The sequence below is a fragment of the Pomacea canaliculata genome, linkage group LG7 (genome assembly GCF_003073045.1).
Source record: "Pomacea canaliculata isolate SZHN2017 linkage group LG7, ASM307304v1, whole genome shotgun sequence".
NCBI lineage: Eukaryota > Metazoa > Mollusca > Gastropoda > Architaenioglossa > Ampullariidae > Pomacea > Pomacea canaliculata.
The window spans coordinates 11,333,236-11,351,936 of record NC_037596.1 but is presented as its reverse complement, the minus strand read 5'-3'; the positions used below and the strand labels follow the sequence as shown (position 1 = coordinate 11,351,936).

At 35.3% G+C, this 18,701-nt stretch overlaps 1 protein-coding gene across 1 annotated transcript; it reads right to left on the bottom strand.

Annotated features, from left to right (window-relative positions):
• Nucleotides 1-153: 153 nt before the first annotated feature.
• Nucleotides 154-16,836, bottom strand: LOC112569642. The gene is made up of 11 exons (XM_025247495.1): nucleotides 16,713-16,836; nucleotides 14,456-14,594; nucleotides 13,973-14,104; nucleotides 13,282-13,461; nucleotides 10,781-10,871; nucleotides 10,209-10,326; nucleotides 6,918-9,546; nucleotides 5,930-6,298; nucleotides 5,244-5,522; nucleotides 4,445-4,729; nucleotides 154-4,269 (listed from the first exon to the last, which is right to left on the bottom strand). Exons 7-11 carry the CDS (start codon nucleotides 7,132-7,134, stop codon nucleotides 4,262-4,264), a joined length of 1,158 nt encoding a protein of 385 aa, XP_025103280.1. The 5' UTR covers nucleotides 7,135-9,546; nucleotides 10,209-10,326; nucleotides 10,781-10,871; nucleotides 13,282-13,461; nucleotides 13,973-14,104; nucleotides 14,456-14,594; nucleotides 16,713-16,836; the 3' UTR covers nucleotides 154-4,261.
• Between the last annotated feature and the right edge of the window lie 1,865 nt (nucleotides 16,837-18,701).

Below are 18,701 nucleotides of genomic sequence, written 5' to 3'. Positions count from 1 at the left end.
ATTTATAGTATGCTCTAGACCAGGGGTGGGAAATTAATTTTCCCAAGGGGCCGCATGAGAAATTGGGATGGTTTAAGAGGGCCGGACTAATATAGTTAAGTCAGTTTTACCCAGTACTGTATATATAGTATATATACTATCCTTTGCCAGCGGGCGGGCAGGTCAGAGACAGGAGGCGGGCCGGATCCGGCCCGCGGGCCGGGCTTTGCCCAGGTCTGCTCTAGACTCTACCAACACATAAAGCAGTAAAGTTTACATGGTGTGCAGGTAAAGGGAGACAATAAGTCTCAACGTGAGATAATATTGTATGGCATGTAATAGGAAAAAATGTAAAATGAATAATTTAACGTAAGATAAACTCATTAATCATTTGATTAATCATTTGATATTTACCTAGCTTCATAGGTACCCTTTAATTATGTGAGTACTAATATGTGATATGTGATGTCTTAATAGGCTAACATTTTTAGTGAGACAATTGTGTATCAATGCACACAGTTTTCAGTTCTCCATAGCCATTGTTCACATGTCTATGCATGCGTTGTTTAAAACAGTTAAAACAGTTAAACAAGCATTTTTGTGAATATGCATGATTATTGAGCAACAATAATTATAGTGTCACACATAAGTTAGAAAAGAAAAAGAGTAACACATTATGTTGAAATAAAATGTTACCTGAAAGCAGATCAAAAAGAATAGTTTTAAATAATATTTTCTGCATGAAGATTATTATGGCACTTACGATTTTTTTTAAGTTAGCTGTATACAAAACATGGTGCAAGCTTCCCGTTTTTGTGGAAGTGGAATGTCTGCAAATGAAATTGTAGGCAAGTCTACAAACCCTGTGGTTGAAGGGAGACAATCAGAAAATAACTTAATTTGCTTCCACTTAGTCCATAAAAATATTTCAAGAAGCAATTTCTTTTCAAATAAAATATATATTTTGTGATTTACATTAAGGAAGTATTGGTAATGATCCTTTATATACTTATAAATCTGTTTCTATACAATGTGCGGACTGAATATATGTTTGCACATGGTGTGCACGGGAATGTTTGCATCTAAGTCATCAGCTGGGTTTCTAATAGAGTAGCTTTGTAGTAGAGGCCCAGAAAGGTGATTAAGGTATATATATACTAATGGGAATTGCAGAAATTGACAATTATGACTTACAATTCTGGGCTAATTAAGGTTACTTAGTAAAACTTTACTTGGCATAACTAATAATATTTAGTAGTGTAGGAACATTCTAGCTTCCTCTCAGGGGGTGCTGCTCCGTCTTGTCCCTCTGGTTTCTATGCCACTGTTATTAGCAACCTGTTACTGTCAGAATTGTCAATAAATCATTATTGTCTATTTCTGTTTTGAACAAAGATGGACTGTGAATACCATTTATGGAGGACTGCTCTTTGTAGACATTTATACTATTACGTTTAAAGTATTAGGGACAGCATTATTAACCATTAAAATAAGAAATACATTATTTTTAAAGGTCTATCAAAGTGCGGTGCACTTTTTTCTTAATGCAATGGATTCATTGAAGGCTATTCTCCCCACTACTGAAATCTTGTCTGTCCAAACCCCTGCCTAAAACCTTTGCTCCTCACCAGACTCCCACATTTTATCCTTCTTTCCCACAAAGACACTCACATACGGACAATAGACCTTCTCCTTTTGTGCCGCTACCTCTTGGACTCTAAAGCTAAATTCAAACACTCTCTGAAACATATATCTGCTTACAAAGTACTACATCTGAATTACCATAGTTAATATATTCTTCAGTCATCTGCAATACTGTCTGTCGTGCTAACCATCATGTAATGACTCCATCTCACAATGTTTACAGTACCTATATCCCATAATACCTTGATCCATTGCTTGCTTTACCTTTATTCTTTTGATTGTGCCTATATGTACCTTGCTGTATCTTGGTCATGATGCTGCACATTATAAGTTTAGATTATTATTAATGATTGGGTGAAGCTGTATGTAAGTCATCACAAAATTATGGTGCTTGTTTCTAGAGATAGGGAGTATTAATTAAATAACATTTTTGCAAACTCTTGCACTTCTCCAGTCAAGTATACTCACTATACTAAGCTTTTCAAAAGTGGGTGTTCTTAATAATTTAGTGATGCTGAAAATTTTAGGAATCTAATCATTTGATTCTATGGGGTGAGTGTGCTTTAAATTTACCTAATTAACCTAATTTAAACTAATTTGAACCAAGTCAGACCTGAATTTGAAAATAAAAGCACGAACTTTACACTCCAGGCTAAGACTGTCGACCTTGACATTTATATTAACAGTCTGTCATTCCTCTCTCAATTGCAGACATTTTCCAAAGTTATGGAAGGTAATTAAACAGTAAAAAATTGTATGAGTGTTCTGAAATTACTTAAATTATGGGATCCTGAATGTTATGTGTGTGTGTGTGTGCGCACACACCCTACTGTTTGTTTAGGATTACATGTACATTTCAAGCCTTCAAACATAATAATTTTGATATTACAGCTGCAGGTTAGAATACACAAGAAAACTTGCTTCTATTTTCTATATTTGTCACTCTAATTATGATTATTGCTCAGTTATCTTTGAAAACTATTATGGCAATATGTATTGCAAAGACATGTTTAGGGTTTGTATACATTGACTTTCATTGCCTATTTTTCTCATACCTAATCTACTACTTACATTTTGCTTATATTTTGTATACATTATGGCACCAAAGATGGGTATTTGCTATATAAAATCTCATCTACTGTACTTACTTGAATATTTACTAAGGCTTAATGATCTGTTCGCAGAATCTCTTTCACAGTGAAGAGTTGAAATTATCCTTAAATGCTGCTGTCTTTATTGTCAAGCCAAACGAATAAGACAAGATCAAGAGGGTTACCACTTAAAGAGCAGTTGACTTATCTTTGAGTGTTATTGTATGACGAAGATGATGTCAAACATCATACAGTGACAGTTGTTGTGTAAGCGTTAACGTGAAATTCTACATCTTTGTCAACTGAAGAGGTGAGGATTTTCACAGATTACTTGACGAATTGAAGAAGACCTGCAGCAATAAAAGCAGAACAAAAAAAAGGCAAACTTTTTCTTGAGCAGCAGAAAATTGCAAGAGAGCGTCCTTTCTCAAATGAGCAGGAAAGTCTGACCCCTCTGTCCTTCGTTTATGAGGTGAGTATCATCCCATGTCTGTCAACGGTGAGAGTTTTGACCGTTGGTTGGTCTGCAAGTATAAACAAACACATCCTAACACGCAAGAACTCATACAGATAGACTTAACTTCGTCTAAGTTATATCAAATGTCATCCAGAAAATATGATATTCATTCTATATTCTTTGTGCCAGGCTTAAAACTTCGATCGAGTCCTTTTTTACCAAAACAGTTTACGTCACATAACTTGTCAATATACTCGTATAAAATGATTCTAAAAACCACAACATTACTCCATTTATGACCAAAAAAAGTGTGGTACCTCGGAACTTGAACACCTTAATTCATGCTCGAACATTTCGACGCAAATATCGCAGACCTTCCAACAACTTGAAAGTTTCTGGAGAATCACAGGCTGTGCGTCCATTGCATGAATATTTATTCATCGTTCTTTGGCTTGGAGAATGTGACACGACCGAGAAACACGAAAAGGAATTTTCGGTGATCGCAACCGCCAAAGTTTAATACTAAAAAGAAGATCCCGTTTGGTATTTAGTGTCGCTTAATGAGCAGCTTTATTTATGCGATTAATTACAATGATGTGGAAAGAAAGCTGCTGGTACCGGAGTTTCGAGGTAGGAAAGGTAATCCTTCTTTACCAAATATAAGGAAAGACGCTGATATTTTTTAACTTTACAACAATGTCAGGCAGAGACCATGTAATGAAGACAAAATTCTTCGTGACTTTATTCTGTAAATTTTCATATAGCACTGAAGATTTCAAACATCACATTTCTTGTATGTTACATATGGTTTCTGTTATGAAGTATACTAAGCAGGTTGTAAAAGAAGCACAGAAGTGCCTGGAAGCGACCCTAAAGATTCAAATGTTACATTTTTGCAGTCAAAGACTCGGCAGTTGCAGTATCTTCACAGTAGAGGTAGCAGGGGTTAACCTGCATCCTCCTTCTGGTGTTGGATCTGGCGGTACCAATGTCTGCTGTTGACAAACTTTGGAGCCAAGTGTAATGTGAGAAACATGATGCAGAGAAAAGGTACTGTTATCACAGGAACAATGAGACATGGAGGCTCACACTACCCGTCTGTTAAAAAAATTGTTAAAGTTGACTTTTAATTTCTTGGTCACGTCGTATAAGTTGATTCAGCTGTATTCTGAAAACTTACGAGGCTAAAAAAATCTTTCATTCACAATAAAAGAGGAGCTTTGTTTTGTTGTAGACGACTAATTATTATGACAAGAAGTTTATCAATACTTACGAGAGGGTGTGCTATAGACCAATGTGTTTGAAAGGCCCATTTCGTTCCCAAGATTTAGCGTCCAGCTTCCTTCCTTCTTATCGTCTTCCTTCTCAAGTTCAACGGTCAACAACAGATCAGGTGGGTCACCAGTCAGGGTGCAGTTTACTTCCCTGACAAAGTTCACGTCTAACGGCGACGAGGTCAAGAAACAACTCTTGATCTCTGTTGTATGAGCCCTGATGTTAAAAACCCATTTTTCATCGTTGATCACTTTCGGATGTTTGTCCACAAACTGAGGACGACCTGCAACAGTCAACTGTTGACATTGACTTGTTTGTTTATCTCAAATTTTCATTTACTTCAATATTGTTTTAATCTCACCTATATAAAAACTATATAAAGCAAATACATATTTAAAATATTTTTTAAGATAAAAGTTCAAAAGCATGTTCATAACCTCGTTCACTAAAGAAATCTGAAAGATCCACAAGTTTTAATTCTTTCTTTCGTATACTACCAACAAAATTTATAAAATTTACACATTTTCTATTATTTTCTATTACATGGTCATAACAAACAAACAAACAAACAAACAATGTCTTGTTTAAAATTATTTACCCAAAACTAAATCATGTACATACATATAATAAAAACTATAAAAATATATTAGATGATATATATGACTTCCATAAAAACGTTTCTGCACGACAGCCACTACCACCACTACTTTCTCCTAAAGGCTGCTTCTGAGTTGTTGCTAATACAAAATTAAACACTCCAGTACTACTTGGATAAAAGTGTTTTACTTCCTTCTTACATTTTACAAGAAAGGACACAGATCTGTTCTCTTTCGAGCCAACACCTTGGCATTGTAATGTCGGCCAGTCGTCTTTACAATGGACTGACAGTGAATAGTTAAGATATTCTTCCAATCTCGAAGAGTTCATTTCCTTCCCGTTTTTATCCACCAGAAGAAAATTGGAGTGTGGGTTCCCTGTGTCAAATGAGCAAGAAATGTTGACCTGACCCTCGTTAATGAGATGACTTCCATTAACTTCATGTCCATTGACTGTCAGACTTGAGACAGACGGAGGGTCTGTAGGCAAAACAAAAGTTATGAAATAGGAATATTAGAAGTATTCTGAAAGCAGTAAACGTGGAATTTAACCAATATGGTCTTAGCAAACGTGTATTAGGGCATATATGTGTACATCAATGATTGAATAAATCAACATATCAAATACACCAACACATAAATGAATGAACTGATGAAGAAACAAATAACGCTTGCTCAAAAATTAAAGTGGAAGACAAACTCACAGTGTGATTTCAACAACTTTATACATACTTCATTTTTTTTTCTGTGAGAGAGATGAAAAGGGATGGTGAGAAAGATAGCAAAATGCAAAAACAGAAATTGAATAGTGTTAGAACACAAAAGACAAGAAAGGTCACAATAACACAAAGACTAAAAGATTACTGCTATGAAGAGACAATACTTACACAAAATGTTCAGTTTCAGCTCTTTTTGCGCTAATAGAAAGTTACCGGAAACCTTGTCTATCCACTTCCATTGCCATTCAATCTGCACGTGAGACCTGTTCACTACTCTGTAAAGTTCTCCTGGTCCTGTTGGAGTAACGCAGCGAACTGAAGTCCCGTGTGTGGCGATGCATGCACCTTTAAAGATAGATGTAATGGATCCATCGTACTCTATGCTACCATCTATCGTTCTTGTTTGTGTTGTTATTGTAAACAACATATTCTGGTCCTTGCAGGCTGAGGCATCTAACTCGAACGTCACATTGGCAAAGGTGTTTTCGAAAATCGACAAAATGCCTTCCTCAAGGTCGTTAAGAGTAAGTTTTGCACCTGAAAAAAACATTCTTGAAAATAAAGTCTCGCTTCCTGGGTTTTAAAACTGGTTACGAGTAACCGATAATAATATAGTGACAGGTAGCTAGGTTTAATGTCTGCTTCACGATGGGAAGAACAATAATTAAACATGTCTTCTCAGACACAATTCATCTACATTTTGAAAATGATTTCTAATAAAACAGTCTAGCTTTTACAGAAACACAAAAAAACATGAACAGATTAAAATGTATTTATGCCAGTTTCAGAGTTTTATATACATAGCGATGCCAATAAAGAGACCTTAGACAAGATTTGAAAGCCGCACCATCTACTCAGAACACCTCAAACGCGTCTGGTTGATAAAACCCACATCACCGACCAAAAAAGTCATAAAATATATCTGAAATGGAGAAGTTGAAGTCTTTTACATGGTATAAATTGTATGAAAAATGCATTACTTTCATAGCATTTTGTTTACTATGGTACTGTAAATAATCTAAGTCATTTTCATCTTTTAGACAGTTTCTCATCTTATCCATTTTTTACAAGCGACTTTCTCCGCTCGTATTGATAGATTGAAATAAAAGCTACCGATTTCTTATGCTGTTATCCTGACAGAAGAAACAAAACTTACATTTTTCGTCGTGTAAGCAAACGATCGCTTGAAATGGGATAAAAAAGAATGTCATATGAAATGGAGACATGTTGGAGTGGTACAGATGGCTGGACAATGACCTATAAGAGATGAAACGTGTTATCTTAACCGGACACAAGCTGCTATCTACTTCCTTATAACCAAATTGAAATACTTGATAGACGGTCCTGCACACCACAAGTCTTACATTGGACATTGACTCTACCAAGTGTATACGGACATAAAAAGGACTAGATGGACATGCAGAGATAATTGTTAAGATAAATTAAGCCTTCTCTCTGGATCACAAGTGTATTAGTATTCGAAACTACTTTGTGTAACGACAGTTACTCACAGGAGAATGAAGTGTCGATGTCATTGCATTAGGGAGCAGGACAGATATGGTAGGGAGTCTTTGATGATCTGGTAAGGGATCCAACTTCATGGCAGAATCCCTTTTCATCTAGTTTGTATCGCTGTGAGTGGCACAGAAACAAGATAGTGCAGCCTTCCATCGTGCCGGCTTTTCAGGCCAGGGTCCAGGTTTCATTCTATGAGTTGACAGCCACACAGGTCGACTTTTGGCGGGAGTAGAGAAGTCAGCATCAGGATTTGCCCACACTATATTTCTTCTTTATTACATAAGATTGTGGTAATATTTGTTATTCACTGAGCATTAAAATATTGATGGTTAATGTCAAAATTTAGCCTGATAAGAAGCTCTCTAAGAAGCCACCCCAGATAAAATTGGATCGAGAAGAATGTGTATACTTTAAACGAAACGCTTTTAGGAAACATACAGATTCTTCCCTGATTTCAAGTAATGCTTAAATGTTTAACTTTCAAATGTAGTCATTTCATGGATATTCCAACAGCCGACCTCTTTGTATACGAATTTAGCACACGTTTTAGTTTTAGTAAAGTTTTTCTTACTGGACGCACATACAAATCTGTTTGTATTTAATGAACGATGGTGATGCTTCATAAGGAAATGCTTGTCATGCTTTCATTATGCGGCAGTGTGTGAGCCTACTTAGTGAGCCATGCAGTTTACTTTTAAGGGTCTACTTTTTACTGTACCTTTAGTCAGTGGGTATTTAAAAGACAAAAAAAAAAAAAAAAAAGAAAAAAAAGAAAAAATCAAAAACCAAACAAAACCTGACTGATAGAAGACTAGAATGCTGGGTGGAAGGGACAAGTAATTAGAGACTCTGGAAAATAGATGACAGATCGCAACGACTGTGTCCAACATACCTACTACACTAGTTGCTCACACATAGGTTACTATTCACACTCATTGGCATGTGTTTACCAACCGACACTGAATGAAGTAGTACAAAGAGTTTTTCTTCTCACAAGAAAACCAACAGAGACTAGATGGCAAAAAGACTGTTCGTGAGCAGTCACTAGAAAACAGTAACATGGTAATAGATCATCGATTATCGTAGTAATTGTCATCATCTTCTTCTTCGGCACCAGCAGCAACTGCAACATTGTCTTTTCTGTTGAGAATTTTAAAGTGACTTTATTTACTTGCTTTTTGCATTCTCGTGTGTATATGGGCAGAAGGGGCATAAAGGGAGATGACGCTTACTGAAAATATTTTATATATGAACAATATATTGATATTTAAAAAAAAGCATAGTTCTCACGAAGTTTAATAACATATTTGCTGCCTTCTATTCATCATATGCACATGCACGCCTGTGATAATTAAACTGAGTGAAAGTATATTTGGACAAAACAACCGATACATACAAAGATGGTTTGCTTGCTTGATTTTCTATTCTCTGACAAACATAAGTATAGACAAAACATCAAAGTATATTAATCACATTTATGTTTTTTGTTTATGCCGTCCATTCAAACTTAGAAAGACATTTTGCATTCCATCTTTCTTTTATTGTCATTCTTTCATCGAATTTCTATTCTGCAATGTTTGGAAACTGAGTGTTTATTAAATAATTATAGAAGTTGATCACTGAACTGTAAATTATTTTTGTAAATTTCTAAACAAAATAATGAAAAATAATTATAACAACAAAAATAATAATAAAACCAACGTGGATCGTTAGTATTAACCTTGGTGCTGTGTTGCAAAATCTCTGATAGTTTTCTCTCGAGATGTCAAGTTGTTGAAAATCTTTCTATTGAAATAGCACTAGACCTTAAGAAATCGTGTACAAGCGCTGTTGTAACTTTCAGTGTTAATTTTAAACTATACATTCAGCTTTCAGGAAAAGATATTATAAAAAACTTTTATAATTTATCTGATAAAATAAGCTGAACCTGCAACAAGCCAACAGAATACAAGTAGAGCAATGAAGAGAAAATCACTGATATAAAAAAAAAAAAACGATTTGTGGCACCTTTGTCAAAGGTAAGTTCATAAAGTTTGTTTGGTGGCGTTTGATTACGAGAAATATGCTGTAGCTCAGAAATAGTTTTCATTTGAAGTTACACGCACATCTCTGCCAAATAGCAACAGAATGTGGTAAATGACACCAATCACATCAATCAAAATGCTCAAATTCAGAGGTTACTTGGTATATTTTTGCCCTGCAGGATTTAGAATTCAATCGCAGGCTTCGTGCAAAACCGCGCTTCCAGTTCAGATTTCGGCATGTTCCTGGGAAAAACAAAAATTATATATATAATGCAATTTTAATAACACATAATTTGGACAAAATGTTTATGTCGAAAATATTTGTAAATGATTACTGATATGCATGAATGCTTTGGGGAAGTATATTACATATAGTTTGCGCATGATAATACCCTCAGAAAAATACCAAAACAAAATATCTGTACTTATCCTTTTCAGGAAATTGTTTTGTCTGCCAAGGATTAATGAGAACATCTCTTTACAGAGAACATTACTAGAGGCTTTAAATAAAGTACATAAACTGAATACATCCAATTCATTTAGGCTTACACTTATATCTATATCGCAAGTCTTAAAATCTGTACATATCCACTCAAAATAGCAAAACAGAATAGCGTTACTGAAACATATACATATATTCGGAAGTGGACTGTGACTAGAAAGCATAAACAATTAAACACTATTCAATGAAATAATACTTTCATTTTATTATTATAAATTAATCATCTTACAATAAAATAGACAATGTTTATTCATTAAAAGCATAGTATTAGACAAAGTAATATTGAAGGCAAAATGTCATGTTTGGTAAATGAAAATTATTATTTCTTAAAAGTAATTTCAATGTATTATTAAAGTTAACCTGTAACTAGAACAATACTTCTTTGTGAAAAGTGAATACTTACGGCCGTAGCAGCTTTGTATTTTGATGATATTGAGATATTATGTTCTTTTCTTTTTGTCTTTTTAATCAAGGGAATATAGTCTCCAAAGTGATTCTTGACAAATTCCTTTGATTCATGACTGAAATAGAAGAATCCTTGCCTTATAAGCTGGTCGACATTTTTTCCAAATTTTAAAATACAAGATTGTAATGGTATTTCATGAGGAAAATCGATTAACACTTTTAATTATTTTAATTTATGCGACTATTAAATGAGAGAGGTTAGAAGGAAATGACACAGGATTATGTCATCGAAGTTTTTGGTAACTTGCATTGTTATTGATGATACTTTAAAAATGTTACTCCATTCTACGATTTGTGTAATCGGAAATAGAGAACTGTAATGATAGTGTAGTATCACAACAGAGCCACATGTGTGAAAGGCATTCTATTAGAGCAATTCCATTTCTTATCAATCTTTGCGCAAATTTTGCTAGACAAAAAAGAAAGCTGTCTGATAATGTAACATTCTGTTTCATTACTTTAATGAACTCAAGTGTATTTAAGTAAACTAAATCGTTCAAATAAACTTACCGATGAATTATTATTATAAAAGAAGCAGCTAGTGCAGCACATCCACTTATAACAGCCATGACACTAACAGTCACAATATTGGACGTTTTGTCTGAAAAAAAAATTATGTTACACGTACGTTCGTCTAATCACTCTAATGGAAAAGATTATGGTGTCTCTCTCCCTCCCTCTCATACACACAGTACAACAGACTCACAAATTCATACATCTAAACACCATTTAAATCTGATTAGTCATCCAAAACAATTTTCATTCTTTAAAACATCAACAAAACATAAAAAAACTTTCACTGTGTTGAAAGAAAATAAGTGAAAAGTTTATAATAAATAGTGCTAAATATTGGCTAAGGTACCCTTGTGCTGGATGGTAACCTAGCATTAGAATTTTCTGTAATGGAATCATAAAGTGTTACACACACACACACACGCAGGCAGAAACGACAGAAGACACTCTAACTCAGCGGTTCTCAACCTTTTACTTTGTGACGCCCCCGCCCCCCCCCCCCCTGAAAGTTTCTGCAGTTTTTTACAGCAAATTCTCTATTATTTAGGTCCGTCCCATCGGCGGCAATCTTTACCTTTTTAAAAAGAATAGGACTATATAATCAAATTTAAGTTTTTACATTCTGATATTTCTCACTTAATTCCTGGTGAGTTGGTGGCCTTTTTGAGCTTCATCACCCTTCTTACACTTCATTTTTCTTTTACACCTTGTTCACTCACTATGTTGATTTGTTTTTAAAGATAATTGATTTGAGACGATTTACCCCAAAACCTTTAAACTTAAAAAATATTTTTACTGCCTTGATATAGCCCTAGTTGCTGGCACGGCATTAAACACCAACCACCACCACCAACAACAAAGCCCCCCTGACGTACAAAGGTACGTCCGCGCGCCCCCCTTAGCCAGCAATGTAAACTAATTTCACTAATACCGGTATAAGAAACTTTAAAAAATGACCACCTTCGCGCCCCCCTTGTAAGCACGCCGCCCCCCCCCCCCGCACAGGGGGCGCGCCCCACCGTTTGAGAACCGCGGCTCTAACTGTTTATAGATACAAAATACCCAAACCAATTATGCATGTTATGATAAAATTTATGAAATTCTGTGTATACATCTAAATAAATATTTTTTAAATTGCGAAGCAAATATTGGTGCAGAATATTTCTGTAAAATTATTCAGACTGATCATATAGTGTCCCTATAAAAGAAAAATACACAATCAGCAGTAAAGTATGAGGTTACAAAATAAAGTACCTAGATATACTGTATGGGTAATTCTGTCTTTATTTAAGTTTATCAACAAATAGATATGGGCAATTATTGCCCAGCACTTAACACTGATATAAGTAAGTTTATGCTATAATTTTATACAACTTTTTACAAGTGGTAAAGAAAACAGATCAGAAACATAATGTTTACTGTAAATAGACCGTAAAAATACTTGCCTAGTGAAAAACGTGAGTATAACCATTCTGGACCTTTCTTACTAGCATCCTCTTTTCTTTCACGTTGGTTTGTAGTGTGATCTGGTACAGCTTTTATTTTCGCAAAAAAACAAAAAAAAAAAAAAAAACGGTAGCACTTTTATTTACGAGCAATATTGGCATCTGCCTTTAAGCACGAGTTTATTAATTATGAAAAGAATATATGCTGCCTTGTATTTTTCAGTTAACTAAAGTACACTATCAACATTGAATTGTGTTCTAGAATATAAGTTTGAAACAAAATGTGTTACAACTCCAAATCGCAACCAGTTTATGTTCTTTCAACAAAGTTTCCTTTTTAAATTTTATGATTACGTTCCTCTCATTTAGTGTCAACGGTAGTTTGTTCCGACTTAACTGCAAAAAAGAAAAAGAAAACCAAACCAAGATGTGATTGTGAAAATCTAGGTTTCGGTTTCTCATTATTACTTGCAGGGGTGGGGCATCGATTCAGATATTCTTCAGTCTTCTATTCTCGATATAAGTTTGAAGTTTAGATAATTGGTTTTGTTTCTTTACCATGTCCTAAACCTTACTGACAAAAATATGGCGTTGCTGTATATCATATTAATTGCTTAAACATTATCTGATCTTCACTCCCCATTTGGCGATGAAAAAAAAAAACTAAAAAAAGTAAATGAAGTTGTGAAGGGTATCGTCACAAATAGCAGCATCGGTTTAAGATAGATGGGAGATATTTGTGCAGGTGTTTTTGTGAGTTAATCTTCTAAAATCTTCTAACACTTCTTTATTTAGCTTCTCTTGCTAGCCACAAGAAGGATCGTAATATTTACCAGTCGAACACTGATATAAAAAATTACCAATTGATCAGTCTATTTGGGGAAAAAAATTAAGACATGAACAGACTGTGCACGACACATAAATGAACATTTTAATACAGTAAAATTTGAAACATGGGCAATTGGGAAATAGAGATTAGGAAAACATGATTATAAAGCTGTTTAAAAGTATGGTCATATCTACACAAGAATAAAAATGTCTACGTAGACATACTTTTCTGACAAACGACGGGTTGCCCTCCTTCGATGAAAAAAGTAAAGTTTCCTTCTTTACAGCTTACACCAGGTTTTATGCTGACCGAAAACGTGTTGTTAATAATCTCGTGATCACATACATATTCTCTTGTTGCTTGACAGTGATAAGATAACACAAAGCTGAACAATGCAGCAACTTCTGCAACAAGTTCAGAAGCAGCCATCTCGTAGAGACATTCCCACAAAAAAGCGGTGCGTATACACACCAGACATTACAGATTGTATAAAATAAACTTTCCTAGGTGGAAATGTCCTTGTAAGATAGATGAGAGGGAGAGCTATGACCCCAAAGCATGCCTGGGGAAATGGTCTGAACTGAAGAGAAAACGAGGACTTCGGCTTTCATCCGTGCTGTTTAATCAGATTGATATTACCATTCAAACGCTAAAATTACGTGAATATCATCTTTAGATATATCTTGCCGCTATGCTTTCCTCATTTTAAAGCAAGTTAAATTAATGAAAACTGTTTTTTATGGAAAAACAGCCAGCTGCACCTAAGATATTTGAAACTGGATTGCTTTAAAAATTGATCATCCGCTACAAACTTCTGTTTACTCTTTCCCTGTCTTATGTAAAATTAATGACAATAAAGAAATTGTCTATCAAAGTATTCGTTAAGCTCTCTGTCGGTTTAAAAAGTCATTTTACCTTGATCTGCGTTTGGGGGCTTGTAGTAAACTGTAAAGGGTCTCTTCTCCTTGAAGAATTCCCCCTTAATCTCACCCGTCATTCTTTGAACGCAGGTTCCATTACCTGTCACTTCACAGCTGGATTCTTCACCTTGAATTATATATATATTCTCAATTTTAAATTAAATCCACTAGTTCATCAAATGTTAAAAGTGCATGCTTTTGCAAAACGTTGAAGATGCTAAAATGAATAAGTAGTAAAAAGTTTACGAAAAGTCTGGAAAATACATTTCACATCAGAGTTGCAACATTGTTTTTAAATTAGAAGTAATACACCATTGAATAACTTCAGTTTTTAATTGTAAAAAATCCAATCATGCCGTAATGTTAACCTTATTCCATAAAGATATTTAATTATTTCGTCAAAAAATATTTTTACTTATATTATTATCCTGCATGACTGATTTTTTTTTGAGGATATTATTCTCATTTATTGCCAAACCTTTTGCATGTCCTCCACGTGGCAAAAACAGAGACAAAATAAAAATATGGGTCATGCATTTTCGTTTCAGATACTTATGTGCTGATGAACGCTCCATTTTTTTCAGATTGTAATGCGCTTGAAATCTTCAGACGGATATCTGAAATAATAAACATTTTGCACAGTAGCTCTATATCAGGATTTAATTGTTATCTTGAATATTACAGAGAAACAGAAACTTCATGGCCAGTTGCATATTCCTGGATATGCAATCATTGTAAAATCATTCTCAGTTTCGATATAATTACGATATAAACAATATAAATACGACATAAATTAATAAAGTAAATAAAAGTGTTACACCCATACTGAAGATTTGTCATCTTTGTCTGTCCAATACACTGTATAAAGTGAATTCTGAAACTTTGCTAATTTTCCCGCCTCTGGTTTAGTCTGGAAATAGATATATATTTTTTTAAGTATTTTATTGTTTTAAGGACTTTTGTAGTGCTAAGAAAGAAAGTGATCTAATATAGTTTAGCCATTCAGTCCAGTGTATATATAATCCACCGCTATAATACTTTCAACACAAGTTCAACTTGTCATATCTGTTATGTGTTTCAGATCTATGCCATTTTGGTCGGTGCTTGGGGAACTGTCGAAAAGCTGCTATAATGTTCTGCCAAATATGATATCACGAAACATATATATATATTGCAAGAGTACTAAATCAATGGAACTGAAAATAATAGACCATACAAGCAAATCCAGTACTGTAGCATATGTTCACAGATTAAGATGTTTACTAGTTACAGTTCTCGGGTAAATAAATAAATATCATAAAGCGTAACTGACTCTAGTAGCACAGTTTTGGCTGACCCCTACAAGGAGCGTTCCGGAGGGACTGAGGTTGTTACTACTCTACACCTCGACCGGTGAGGCATACTATTATTTCTGCGTTACCTAACCATGGTCCTTTCTTTGGGTTTCTACACTTGATGTTTCCCAACTTCTCTGCATCACCAGATACCCATTAGACCAGACCTGGGCAAAGGCCGGCCCGCGGGCCGCATCCGGCCCTCCTGTCTCTGACCGACCCGCCCGCCCGCCCGTATATATACTTTATACAGGTAGTCCTCGGGTTACGACGGTCTCGAGTTACGTCGTTTCGTGGTTACGACGCTGTACACGACGCTCATTCCGACTTGCGACGTTTAGCGTCGTAAGTCGAACTGTACGTGATCCTCATTCCACGTGCGGCGGAGGTCATAAGGTAATCTGAGAAGGGGGAAACAGCAACAGAAACTGGCAGGTCATTAGGACTTAGTCGCTCGACTGTCGCTACGATTATCAAGGATGAAGATCGCATCCTTAAACATGTGAAAGGATCTGCTCCTATGAAAGCGACAGTGATAACAAAGCTTACAGTACCGCACAATATTTTACTGTACTGATGTTTATTGATAATTATGTAGGGTACTGTGTTAGGATAGGTGTTTGGATAGGCTAAGTGTTTGCAGTACTGTACTGTTATTATGGTACAGTACTGTATGAACGTATGATCCGACTTACGTCGAAATTCGGTTTACAACGCCGCGTTAAGAACGGATCAACGTCGTAAGTCGAGGACTACCTGTATACAGTATTGGGTAAAACAGATTTAACTATATTAGTCTGGCCCTCTAAAACCATCCCAATTTCTCATGCGGCCCCTTGGGAAAATTAATTGCCCACCCCTGCATTAGACGATGCATGATTCTCTTGGTCACGAACATCTAAACACTGGGTCTAGGTCGGTGCGTTCATCGTTGACGAGATTTTATATAAAGGTTACACTCTTAGCCTTGGTCTTTCGTAAAATTACCCAAGAGACAGCGGGACCATTCGCCATCCATTGGAGAGGGACAAGAGAATAGAGGGCTTAGGCTCTTCCTTTCACCGCCCTCCATAGAGAACATGAAGAGCAAGTGTTTCTCTGTCCTCGCGGCTCACCTTAGCGAGATACATGTACATACCTATCTACCATGTTTCTCGCACATATAGAGCGAACACGGGCTATGTTGTCTTTGTTTTTTCGGAATGGAAACTAGCTTTCGAAATGATTAGTTTCAGTGTCCGTTCACTCAAACTCACCTGATCTGTTGGAGACCAGTGATAGTCTTCCCTGCCATAAAATATTTTTTTATATTTATATTATTATTCTTAGACCTATAAATTAGTATTATTAAAAGCAAGTTGTGAAATGAATATTTGAACAGACACCTGATATAATACTCACGTTTTTAAATACAGACTTGTTTGGTCATTGAAAGATATCGCACGAACTGAGCACAACATCCATGTTCTCTACTGCTAAATCGACTATATCGAGTGTAGAAAGGGTTGTCTGAAATAAAGTCTAGTCACAGCGTAAATAATATTTTTTCCAGTGTACATGCACACGATCAAAAAGGCTGAGGCGGATGTGCTTTGGCAACAGCTTGATGATCATGCATGCGTATGCGTGTGCGTGTGCGTGTGCTATTTTGTGTGTGATGACTTGAGTCAGTGCGTATGGATAAAGGGTGCAAGGGAGAGAGAGAGAGGAATAAAACATATTCATAAATATCGTAAACATCTCATTTGTTGGTTGTTCATTACACAGTTGTATCTAATGGTAGCTGCAATGAGTCTAGTCATTCCAGGCTGTGCATAGGAACACAAAATTTCATGTGTGTGTGTGGAGAGAGAGAGAAAGAGAAAGTGTGTGCTAAAATACACTTATTATACATATTTAGGCTTTTGACAAACCCTTTTTAAAAAAAAACTGAGTATAGTAAGGAAAAGATGTGGTTCGTTTTCATTATTAGTGTTTACAATGCTTTCCCCTGTCGCTTCATACAAATTTCAAGGCTGGTCTTAATACCCACAGCCGTAAACTGCCTTGTGGCAGCTAGATTCCAAGTGGTCTTATGCCTTGGGCCCCGTAGGGGCTCGGAATGCGCCTAGTAATACTAAACCATAGCAGCCAAGGATGAAATTTTGGAAGTATTGTAGTATGTCAGGGTTAGATGCCATACCATTTATAACAAATTAATAAATAGATTAAAAAAAAAGTAATTTCTTTATCTCAGTACACTTGATACAGTTTTTAAATTGTTTTTATTAACATTTCACAACATTCATACTCATGGACAAGGGAAGTTAACCAGCCTTTAATTTGAATATAATTATGTGTATGCAACAGTAATAGTTTTGCCATATGCCCACTTATATATGCCTACATGCATTCTCCAATGAAAACATTTAAGCTAGTAAAAATAAATAAAGTTTAAGGTATAAATACACTTTACAAAGAAGAAATGAAAATACAACACAAGATTTTCCAAAATTATTTTAAGTAATATTTCAGAAAAGATGGAATTATAATGTTTAGATGTCTCTGGCTTATTGTAAGGCTTTATAAGTTTTTACAACCACATATCTATAAAGTTGAAAGTAGAATCTCCTAAAGATAAACCAGACAAACTTGCAAGGTCTGCAAATAAGGGAGATAAAAGTTTGAAAACCAATTTGTTCAAATGGTATATAGTTTATAAATGAGTTAGAGATTGTTGGTAACTCATTCCTTACGTTGCGGCCACAGCCGGCAGGAAGCTCTGCCTCGCTGGCATACATTGATGTAATATTTTTAGACTCATAAAGCGCATTATTTTGCTTTAAAAAAGCGTAATTAAGATAGTTTAGACTTTATGCATCTCTGCAAACAGAATGACTGATTCCTGGGCCAGACGCCCATATGTACAGACTACTAAAGCTTCTAGGAAGCGTGACAGATTTTTTGTATCTGTACTTGCAGTTTTTCATCTAAGTGACAATGCACTAGCAGTGCCAAAGGGACAACTGGGTTTTGACCTGCTTCACAAGTTAAGACCTTCAGTCAACCATTTGAGCCATGTAAGTATTTGCACGAAATTAAACTTTTTTTTTTGCTACATTTTTACAACAGTAATGTGTTTTCATGATTATGTGTCATGTTTTTTCAAATTTTTATAAAAATAAGTACGGTATTGTTGATAACTCCACGCCCCCTCATAACTGCCATTGGAACTATTTTATTAATATTAATGTTTGTCATATAGCAATTATGATAATTCTTTCAGAAAAAATTACACAATGCATTATGACCTTTCAAAAGTACTACTATTTCAGTAAAAACTGTTTTTATTATATTCTGAATGTATTATACAAGATTGCCAAACCCCCTTTTTGCAGTAACTAACCAGAT

Coding starts and splice junctions, on each gene's coding strand:
- LOC112569642 (XM_025247495.1), bottom strand. CDS start 7,134: ATGTCCAATGTAAGACTTGTGGTGTGCAGGACCGTCTATCAAGTATTT. Junction 6,299..6,917: donor TTGCTTACACGACGAAAAAT/GTAAGTTTTGTT, acceptor TGTTTTTTTCAG/GTGCAAAACTTACTCTTAAC. Junction 5,523..5,929: donor GCTGAAACTGAACATTTTGT/GTAAGTATTGTC, acceptor TTTTGCCTACAG/ACCCTCCGTCTGTCTCAAGT.